This window comes from Notothenia coriiceps, unplaced genomic scaffold, assembly GCF_000735185.1.
Source record: "Notothenia coriiceps isolate Sejong01 unplaced genomic scaffold, NC01 NC01_scaffold00011181, whole genome shotgun sequence".
NCBI classification, from domain to species: Eukaryota; Metazoa; Chordata; class Actinopteri; order Perciformes; family Nototheniidae; genus Notothenia; species Notothenia coriiceps.
In genome coordinates, this window is record NW_011343882.1 from 184247 (window position 1) to 195892 (window position 11646).

An 11646-nucleotide genomic window follows, 5' to 3' on the forward strand; every position below is an offset into this window, starting at 1 on the left:
ATCCAAAATGTGTAGAGATGGAGAGATGATTACAGTCATGACACTGGGGGCTGGATTAAGGGGGATTACATGCATGCATACTTGCAAACACTGTCGCTAATGCATGCACACACACGCAAACACACACAGACACACACAGTTTGTAGGGCTAATAGTGTCATACAAAAAGGGTCAGAGAGGAGGCCAGGAGGTAAAAATAAGGGACAGATACTTACGGATAATCGTGAATCATGTCAAAAAGATCATGAAGTAAAGTAGCTTGTGTGTCTGACTTTTGCTCTCTCCTTCTGTTCTCTCATCCTCTCTCACCCATATTCTACCCCTCCTTTCCAGGTAGTAAGCTGCCAACATGGCCATTCCCAGGGGTCAGCCTCCTCCCTCTCCTTGGCCTCCTCTCTTCCTCCTCCTCCTCCTCTCCTCCTCCTCATCTCCTCCCTACCCCCCCTGCAGGCCCGGCCCCTCCTCCTCCAGCAGTCAATCAACGTGGCGGTGGTGTTCAGCGGCTCCAGCTACCAGAATGAGGTCAGAGGTCGTCTCAGCGGGGAGAACTTTGTGGACATGCCCGTGGTGGTCAGCCCAGTGACCGTGCTGGTCAACGACACTAACCCCCGTGACCTGCTGACTCGCCTCTGCGATACCATGGCAACGGAGAAGCTGCACGGAGTCGTGTTTGAGGATGATGTGGGTGTTGGTGACGACACTCAGGTAAAAATGCATTTATGCAATTGTGTTTTTTTTCTGATAAAACATTCCATACAGTGTCACATTGTTTAGTCACCCACAGCCAAGTTACTTAAAGCTGCACAAGACAACATTTTTATTTAAAAAGGCATGCTGTCTAGTTAAAAAATAAGTACTAATTAAGATTCCAAGAATGTAGGTGTTTGCTCAAAGTAAATGATGTTGCTTGTATGGTTTGATTGTAAAGGGAGGAAGTGATATGAAATCGTAACAGTTATTAGAACCCTAAACAGTCCTCCTACTAAGTATTGTCAGTTAAAATAAATGAATAAATAGTCTTTTAAATTACTTAAAGGTGGGGTATGTAATTTATTTCAGAAAAACTTTTTGTTATATTCCATGGAATGCTCTTAACATCCCGATAGCAATGAATAGATTAAATGCTTTGACAATAAATACATAAAAAAATGTCATCTGTGGAAGCCGTAGCGCTGTAAAAAGCACAACCAATCATTTTAGCCGGGCCGGCTTAAATAACTGGATGGCCTAACTACCTAGATTAGTTTAACAGTGTCTCACCTTTGGCATGAATGGTTGCATTGGAAAACCATTGGTTTGACTGGTTGTTTCACTTTGGCAAACATGTACATTTCTGAATTTAATCTAACTGTTCAAACTGATTGAATTTGTGCTGTATCACTGGTGCAGGAAAAACAACATCATTCTTTAGGCAAATACTAAATCTGTCTGTTTCATCTCCAGGTAGCAGAAGTGGCACAGATCCTGGACTTCCTCTCCACTCAGACAGCTCTGCCAATCGTTGGCATCAGTGGCGGCTCTGCAGTTGTCATACCATTCAAGGTACTGTCAAAATAATGAGCCCATCACTTCAGCATTGACCCATCACCACCCTGGAGCTGGAAACAGAGCTAGAGTAGTTTTCCTTCCTGCTATGTCACAGTGATGCCACACAACAAATACAATGTGTGTCCTAGAGGTTTTAATACAACATTTTTCACAAACAGTATAATTAGCAATTTAGGAAGTAAGAAAAGCAGATCGTAGTAATGATGAACAACAATCTGCAGTCTAAACCCTGTCAGCAGCAGCAGAGCCTCCTGTCTTACTCAGAATTCTTCCAACCGGCATCATTCAGCTTACAACAACTTAAGTAGGTCAGAGAGGTGAAACCTATTTTGGCAAGCAACTCACTGAATGCAAATATTTGGATATGAGCAATACAGATGAGTGAATTATCAGCGATTGTGGGGGAAACCTCTGAAGCAATTGGAGTCAACACTCAGAGAGACACGAGGAGAGCTGGAGCTTTGATGGCAAACACTGACGGTTTATTTAGGAGCTTCGGCCGGAGAATTCACAAGACATGTCACGGGCCACGATCCGACCACGCGGTTGAGATGCCACAATCAATTCTGAAGAACCCTCCTGTAGCTCCAGGTTTGTAATAATCAACATTCTTCAATAGATAGACTAAACAGCTGAAGGACACTGAATCACATTTGTTGTCGCTTATGGCTCAAGGTCATCTACACCCCGAGAAGGATGTGTTCCAGGCAGACCCGGCGTCATGGGCGGGCCCAATGAGAAATCAGGGCTGATACATTTTTTAAATTATAATCAAATATATATATATATATTTTTTTATTATTATGTTTATTGTTGTTATTTGTAGGGCTTTGTCATACCATTTATTTTTGTATTAAACTATGTTGAAACATTCGTATAATATCATTTTTGTATTTTGCTATGAAATTCTGAATTAATCTCTGCGCGCGAAACTGGTTTTTCGCGGGATTGAGTCGTGTGTGTGTTTTGTTTTTAAGTGAGATGTGTCACAGCAGCCTGTCAGTTTACTCTGGCTAGGTTAGTTTGGCCAATGGCTATTATCCTTTTTTATATGTATCGCAACAATGGATATCAGGAAGTGGTTCACGAACAAAAAGAGCTCACAAAAGGATTGTGGCACTGGCAACTCAGCACCAGATGCTGGCAACTTGACGTGTCCCCCGCCATCTCTTCTACCTTCTCCTCCACCAGGACCCGATTCAGACGCAGCCTCTTCGGAGCCGGGCAGCAGCAGTTCATCCTTTAGCAGCCCAGGCCCAGCTCCCATTCTAAACGCTCTTGATCTTGGAGATTTTAGTTTTATAGTTCTAGAGGACCTTGGCGTGGACACACCAAAACAGGTAGTCCTGGATAGTTTTCCATCTCGGCTGTTCTCCGGGAAAAAACGTAGTTTTGCCAGCTCATGGTACCAAAACCGACCCTGGCTTGAATACTCTGTGAAAGGCGATGCTGCGTACCGTTTCCCATGCAGAAAGTTTAAGGCTCTTAGCAAACACAGCTCTACAGAGAAAATTATGGAGAGAAAAACAAATGCGCATCGAGACTGGTCAGGAAATCACAACTCTTGTCAACAAAGATCAGCTGGCTCTTAACAGATATTACGTGGGCTCCATTATTGACATTGTGACTTTTCTCTCTACCAGCAATCTTCCTTTCCGAGGTGACCACAACTCTTTAGAGTGTATGTCCAAGTCTGGCAGTGGGTTATTTTTGTCATTGTTTGAGTATACCATCGAAAAAGACCCAGAACTCGTGGAAATTGCCCCCACCATTCCCAAAAATGCTACCTACATAAGCCATGATATACAAAACGACATAATTGACCTGATGAGCAAACTTGTAACGGAGCATATTGTTGAGGAAATAGGCGACTCCTTTTACACTGTCAAAATGGATGGAACCCGAGACCCAACAGGCTGTGAAAACATTTCAATTGTACTGCGTTTTGTTGATGAGAACTATGTCATAAAAGAAAGGGTCTTGACAATCGCCACAGCAGTTGCAGGTGATGCAAAAACCCTCACACAGACACTCATTGATGAAATACGCAAAGTTGGCCTGAGCACAGACAAAATTCTCAGCCAGGTATACGATGGGGCAAGTCTTATGTCGGGGAGACACGGTGGGGTTCAAATACTCCTTCAAGATGAACTGGGCAGAGAAATCCCATGTGCACTGCTTCAACCACCAGCTGCACTTGGTCGTTGTTCACGCCATGTCCGGTGAGAGAGCCATTGAGGATTTTTTCAACATCTGTAATGTCCTCTACAAGTTCACACGAAAGCCCACCGTTGCTGCACATTACCAGGGAAACACGCTGAAGCGTTTACTCGAACAGCGCTGGACAGGGCACCTGGCCACTGTTCAGATTATTCTGAAATCTTTTCAGGATATAGTTGAACTACTCCTACATGTTGAAAACTCTGCATCATTTCCAGCTGACTTGAGGATGGAGGCAGCAGGCTTGCTGAGCAGAATTTTAAAGCCAAGCTTTAAATTCTACACCCAGATAATATGCAAGATATTGTCCCTGCTTGAGCCAGCNNNGTAATAGTACTATATGATATATTTTCGAATCATAATTTTCACAATATCCATCCATCCATCCATCTTCTCCCGCTTATCCGTGGTCGGGTCGCGGAGGTAGCAGTTCCAGCAGAGAGCCCCAAACTTTCTTTTCCCTGGCCACATCAACCAGCTCTGACTGTGGGATCCCAAGGCGCTCCCAGGCCAGCGAAGATATATAATCCCTCCATCTGGTTCTCGGTCTACCCCTTGGTCTCTTCCCAGCTGGACGTGCCTGGAACACCTCCCTAGGGAGGCGCCCAGGTGGCATCCTAACTAGGTGCCCGAACCACCTCAACTGGCTCCTTTCGACGCGAAGGAGGAGCGGCTCAACTCCGAGTCCCTCCCTGATGACCGAACTTCTCACCTTATCCCTAAGGGAGACACCAGCCACCCTGCGGAGAAAACCCATCTCGGCCGCTTGTACCCGCGATCTCGTTCTTTCGGTCATGACCCATCCTTCATGACCATAGGTGAGGGTAGGAACGAAAATGGCCTTGGAAATATGTGTTTACATAATTTGTGGTCAAAACGTTTGAGACCCACTGAGATAACTTCGACTAAAATTAACTATCTAAACACTCAGAGAGTCCTTTACCTCACTGAGCCTCTGACAGGAGAGCTCTTTTCCGCACTTTGGCTGTGAGCTGCGGGCACTTGATAAGCCAACATCCCCCGCTTTCATCACTTACAGCGCCCACCGTACAGGGCAAATTAAACGTGTAACCGGGGTGAAAAGGGTGTTACATTTACTTAATTCTGAATGTTGTTACATCAAGGCCGAACATTAGGACGAGCGCCAACGGTCAAAAATGTTTTTTCCCTTTTTACCAGTGCAGCGCCGCCCAGATCTGGCGCCCTGGGCGACCGCCTGTGTCGCCTATGCCAGAAATTGGCCCTGCCTAGTACATACAGTGGCAATGTCTCAAGATTTAGCAAAAATACACCTTTATTGAACATACAGTAACACAAATACTACAAATCCACATAACAAACAATCAAAAATGATAAAGGGTCGCCACTTATTATTATTTTAAGAAAGAAAAGAAAAAGTAAAAAAAAACATATTCTCTTTGCGCCGCCACTATTTGTATATAGGGGAAACACTGAAAAATATGTATTGCCACCAGGCTGTGTGCTATTGCCACTCAATGTATTTGCATTCTTTAGTTTATTTATTTTAGTTTTCTTTGTCATTGATTGAGTTCAACTTTGCTGCGTTGAACTCAAATTGTGTACCAATGATGCACAAAAAACAAAGCATTCTGGACGTGATGTTGTACAAAAGCCAGTGCATTTCCCACGATGCAGACAAATTAAGCATTACCATGTTGGACAATAATGTCTTATCTAGTCTGCTTTATAAAATGAATGTGACCCCGAACAGTCCTTTGGTCGGTCCTTTTCTTAATCAGCTCAGCAACTATAATTATGTCAATTGGTTTTTAGAAATGAAACAAAATCAGTGCTGCTGTGTGGCCTCTTGTGTCAAAACGTACTCCCCGTTCCCAACAGTAACTGAATCATGGATACACTGAGTGTTTCCTGACATGCAATGTGTGTCCTTGAGGTGTACTGTAAGGGCTGAGTGCATTGTTTACATCCACGTTATCTCGCTATCTGTCTTTTTTATCACTGTCTTTGTTGATGCATTGCCACAGAGTTGGAAAAGGGGGTGAATAACGCCGCTTTTGTGCAAACTACAAACACAAGAAGGACTACAACATGGCCACTAGCACCTTTAGCGTTCAAAAATCTACAGAATACCTTTTTAAAGCAGGATTTCACTGTATCTGATGCCTGTAATGTGCCTTCCAAAAAAATCATACATCATACATGCAGTATGATGTTTAAATATTTCTCTTACGGTCATAACCAGAGCCAGACAATGCTGCACTTGCTTTGTACATTGCATGCGTCAGTTTTAGAGATAATTTAGTTTGATAGAGTGGAAAGGTGAGCAGAGAACACTAGAGATTTTAAATCTGCAAAAATAAAACACAAATTACAAAGAATTTAATGAGGTACTATGAAGCTTTTGTTTTTTGTATCTCACAATCAATGTTAAGCTGACGTAAACTGCATCGTGAAAAAAGGTGACCAAAAATGGCCACCATATTTTCAGTTTCGGCAAGCAAGACTATGCCCTTCTTAAAGGTTAGTTTTGAGCCCTTAGGTCCTATTTATACGGATACATTATAAGAACAATGCTCCATGAATTTTTTTCTTGGGAATTATACTTAGTTTATATTACATAAAAAAGAGAGACAGTGAAATTGTGTATATAATTATTCTGTTTGCAGAGAAATACTGCTGGATAGTGTGTAGTAAAGCAAAGTATAATTTTACCTTACTAATAATGCTCTTGTGATTCTTCCTCCAGGATGTTCCAGCAGTGTGAGGAGCCTCGTTTCACCATTGAGCAGATCGACCTCCTCCAGAGGCTCCGGAGGACGGGCATCACTCGGGCGGAGGTCCTCCACGCCCTGGACACCCTGGACCACCTGGAGCGGCAACATGGACACAAGCTCACCCACAAAGCTCCTTACATGCCTGCCTCGTCTTCCTTGTCCTCTTCCAGTGCCGTCGTCGCCTCTTCCTCCATGTCTTCCATCGCCACACAGACAAATTTCCCCAACAGCCGACTCACACTGTCGCCCAGTACCAACTTCGACACAACCTCCCCGCCTCTACCCATTCCAGTAGCCTCACCCGTCGCCATGGCAGCAGTAGTCCAGAACGGCCTGGTGGCGGTCACCAATGGGAAGCTGTCCCCGCCCCGGTTTCCTCTCGCTGTAGTCAGTGGCAGCGTGACGGCACCGGGATACGGGTTTGAGACCAGTGAGGAGGACATAGATGTAGATGACAAGGTGGAGGACTTGATGAGGTAAGGCACCATCAGCTCAGTGCAGATGTATGGGTGTACAGTCAGCAGATAAATGATATCAGATCTGTTTTGAGACAGTGTCCCCTTTTTATAGTTTGTCCAACAGAGAGTAATGACAAGTGATGTCAATTTTGTCAGCTATTTGTTATTTAGTCTAGGGTCCTGTGTTAAAATGACCTTGTTTGTTTTTTATTATATTTAGTCAACATATATATTTTTTTAAGACTAAGTTCTGGATATTTTTGTAGTAATAGTATTCAAAGAAAAAACCCAGAAGTCTCTTTTTGATCAACAATTGATTTTTGTTTTGGATGCCCTACATTCTACAATTGAGTCCAAACTGACTAAATATCATCACAGTTATCGCCTCGTTTAAGTTAGGGGAAGAAATGTGTTTCGCCAGCTTATTTACCTTTTTTAAACAAATGATCTCATTCATTTTTCAACTGTAGAATGTCCTGCCAGTGTATTTCTTTGGTGCATAAACTTGATTGTCCTAGGCAACTCGATCCCTCATGGATTTGCAGTGTTTACCTTGACTGCCAGGAATCCCCTACTTGTTGCTGGCTGAATTTAAGAGAGGCAGAACTCCAATATATGTTTTGTTTTTGAACCCACTGATAGCTGGTTGCCTTGAAACGTTCGAATAGCTTGCAGATATCTTATCAAGGAGTCCCATTTCAGTTGATTAGGTCTTGTGATGTTACTCTTCTGTGTTTTAACAGTTTAAACGGCGAATAAACTGACATTTATATACAGTAGAGAGCTTCAGCAGAAAGAAGGTCCTAAGCTTATCAATTCAGCTTTAATGTCTTGTTATTTCCTAATACAAATATTGTAATGTGTTGTTATGTGCTTACATACTTACTTGTTCTTACTCTTTTTTTTAAATCTAAAATGGAGCGATTATTACAAAACCCATTTTCCGGGATTTATAAAGTAATCAGATTCTGATGCAAACAGCATGGCGGTTGAAAAAGTCTGCTTGTAGCTCTCACTCGACCTAAATGTGATCCAAGGATAAATGCCTACACACACTCACACATACAGCACTGTACACACACACTCACACACTCACTCGTGTCTCTCATCTGTAGTCTGCAGTGAGACAGCAGCAATCAGAGTGGTATTGATTTGAGGGCGTGTGAAGATGAAATCATGCCAGAAAGCAGAGACTGTAATAGCAGGATGGGCCTCTGATTCCGGCACATATTCAGCTCAACAGCTGCTGCCATTTACATACTGTGTGTATATAGGGCAGATTTACAGCTGGTTTCAGTATAGTGACTGTTATCTTGTGCCATATTTGTAATGTCAGCCTGCCAGAGATGTAAACATTTATTGTACTTGGTAAACAGTAGATTCCCATGTCTGCTCACAGGAGGGACAGTGCTGTGATCAAAGAAGAGATTAAGTCTTTCCTGGCCAACAGGCGGATCTCCCAGGCCGTGGTCGCTCAGGTAACGGGTGAGTATCGCCTTCACCCGGATCTCAAACGGGCCAATTGAATCACATACAGTTGTTATGCCAGCATTCGATACAGATGTGGCTCCGTTCCTCTTCCTCCAGGGATCAGTCAGAGCCGGATCTCCCACTGGCTGCTGCAGCAGGGCTCGGACCTCAGCGAGCAGAAGAAACGAGCCTTCTTCCGTTGGTACCAGCTGGAGAAGAGCAACCCCGGTAACACAGCCCGCACCATCACACCTGCACTGGAAACACTGAAGCGTTGACTTGTACTACTACTATTAAAAGTATTATGTCAAAAAAATTCACATAACTCTATGAGTTTAGTTGAAAGAAATAATATTGATTTGAAGTTTTTATTCAAAGTTAATAGTATTGCTTTCTACTAACCTCATAAAGTTTTGTGAAATCTTAACCAGCTCCACCGAATGCTGGACTTCAACAACCCCACGGCCCGTCTACACTACAGGCATCAAAAAGTCTTGAAGCTGGGCGTGTCTGAAGCTTGGCGATTTTTTGCGAGCAACGCGACCAACAACCAATCACATGAATCTCCCGCCCCCGAAATACAAAGCAATAGCAATGTTAAAACGAAGTAAACTGGATATAAACTCTCCAAACAGGCGAAAACCTACCAGTTTCACCCACTGTCTCTGCCACCTCCCTCCATGCCTGGTTCCTCCGGTTTGTATCCCGGTAAATAGTTCTGGTCGTAAAGAACCGGGTGATTTGCTACCGTAATATCTCGTTTGGAATATGAGGAAATGAACTGCGGTCTGGCTCTCCCAGCTTGCACGCGGTTTGATTGGCTGCGCTGTTACAATGGGAATTATCTCGGACACTGTCGGAGGGGTTGTTGACACACACGTTACTTTATAACGCCGTAGACAGTAGAGCCTTGGCGTCGCAACTTTTTTCTTCCACGCATGACAAGGCTATTTATAGTTATTAAAGCTTGGAGCGCCCTTTAAAAGCTGCAGTAAAAGCGTTCAAAACCCCTTCGGCCCTCTCCTGCAGTTACGCCTTACGAATGACACGCGCTCTCTCGGATTTGTACACCTTTTCACACAAACAGCTACCGATCCTTTAACATTAATGACCTTAATCGTGCAATTATTGCAAATTACTTCAACCTGATGCTTAAGTATAACAGTCGAAGTACAGTTCAGCACCTTGTATCTGTATGTTATAGCACCACTTCTACTACTAATTTTAATCGCTCTTTTAGCCACAGTTTCGACGACTTAAGAGGGCAGCCTACACTATACTTTTTGTGTTAGCTATAAAAAACCTCATCAACATTTGAGTTCACTATTTGATGTAAATAATCACGAAAGTACAGTTAAGCCCGCTTGTATACTACTGTAATTTATGCATCTACTAACAACATCAATATGTGGTGTACCTATTTGCACACAAAAAAATGGTGTTACAACCCTTTAATTACTACTTTTACGTGCCTAATACTAATTAATAAAATAAGGCTGAGGCTAGACCTGTGATTCCTAGGTTGGGGCACGGGTCGCTCCGGGGGGTGGCAACTGTCAAATGGCACCCCGACCGACCCACGTAACGCCTTGACGGTAGCCTGCTTGGGCTACCCGGCATGGCTTCACCCGGCCGCTTCTCGTGTCGTGTAGGGGGGATGGGGGTCAACTGTTAAATGTCACAGGCTCCTTCACCCGGCCAGCTTTCAGGGCCCCGACTAAAATCAGGTCAGGTGGTGACCCGAATGTACGGCATCACGGTGGTATAACTTGTGGATTAAGGATTTGATATGTATTGTCTATGTTGGTATTTGGCTAGGAAGTCGGAGTATACTCGAGAGGTTGTTCAAAGTTTTTAATATTGACCAGTAGCGACCACTCGAGACGACGACCACGCGGTATACACGCAAATGTACGTCTAGCCCTCGGACTGCCACGTAGACCTCGCGTAAACCTGTCGGTATTAACCGGCCCTTAAACTTTGGGCTTTTGTGTCCTATTACATAGTTTCATGTTTATAGGTTTTAGTTCAAGTCATTGACCAAAGTTCCCTTGTTATATGGTTTAACTACCAAACCTACTACCCCCTTGTAAAAAACAAAAAAAAAAAAAAAAACAAGCAAAAAAAAAAACAACAGTGTCCGAGAAATTCGCTCGTGTGAAGTGTGTATCCTCTAACCTCCTGTGTTTCTCATTAAGTAATGTAGGGACTGTAAATAAATTCTCGTAGCTCCGGGTTACTTGTGTTAATTTCAGTTCTGAGACTAATCTCGTAGGAAGTCCCCCTTGTGTCGTCCTATGTCGCTCAAGAGGACACGACTAGCATGTAAAGGAGCACAACGAGATGTGAATTTGTCTGGTGAATAACAAGTTAGTGTCCTTTTGCCGAAAGAATAAAAGACAGGCGGTCCCCCCTTAAGAAGCTTTTACGCGGTATTTTTTCGTCTTGATGGGGCTGTCTCTGAAAACTAATGTTGAATTAGTTTAGACATTCGACAGGTCTACCGGGTATTGAACCAAAGTCGTTTGAGGAGACTCATCGTACATCTGTAGTGTCCGATACTTATGCGTTACTCGATTTCATGTCATGTGCCAGGATGACTTTCCTCTGAAACTGCGCTGTTACGTTACTGTTGCACAAAAGTTCGTCTATTTTGTCCGAGAGGGATAACACACCATCAGCCTTTTTGAGTCTAAAAAAGAATTTCAGTCGGGACTTTTTTGCTTTGCAACTGAAGTTAATTCTACCTAATGCAGTTGTTTAAGGTGTTTTGACATTAATCCAATCAGGATTAATAATAACTTCAACTTGGAAGTTCTGAAAAATTAAATTTAAATTATAATACACGAAAGGTGAATTTTGGATTATGTCATACACTTATATAAATTGGTATTATTTGAACTTAATTTCAGGTTGCAAAGTCTAAACAGTAACTCCGCAAGTCTTTGAGGCGCCGGCAGATGTGGATGTCCGCGTAGCTTTTTACGAAAGTTGCGAAGCGGGGTAGTGAACTTCCCCACTGCATCTTTCTAAAAATTAGAGAAGCGGCCTTGGACGTAACACCCTCGTACCTGTACCGAAACGTTCGTAGTGCCTCGGGTAGAGTAGCCGTGTTCTTCAACTTGTTACAAGTTGAAAAACTCCGGAGCTACGAACCGGTAGTCGGTTAGTTGTAGGACAAATACGTTTAGGGC

The 11646-nt window shown here is 43.3% G+C and overlaps 2 protein-coding genes across 2 annotated transcripts in view; both read left to right on the plus strand.

Moving 5' to 3' along the window:
- Positions 1-11646, plus strand: part of LOC104946525 (glutamate receptor ionotropic, NMDA 2C-like) — a gene marked incomplete at its 3' end in the record, with an annotated part of 28447 nt that overhangs the window by 104 nt on the left and 16697 nt on the right. Inside the window, exons 2-3 of the mRNA XM_010772370.1 lie at positions 334-705; positions 1444-1542. Of these exons, the coding sequence (XP_010770672.1) occupies positions 334-705; positions 1444-1542 (471 nt within the window). The remainder of the gene's footprint in view (positions 1-333; positions 706-1443; positions 1543-11646) is intronic.
- LOC104946521 (homeobox-containing protein 1) lies at positions 3641-8757 on the plus strand. Its single transcript, XM_010772366.1, has 4 exons — positions 3641-3897; positions 6497-7000; positions 8382-8467; positions 8570-8757. Exons 1-4 carry the CDS (start codon positions 3641-3643, stop codon positions 8728-8730), a joined length of 1008 nt encoding a protein of 335 aa, XP_010770668.1. The 3' UTR covers positions 8731-8757.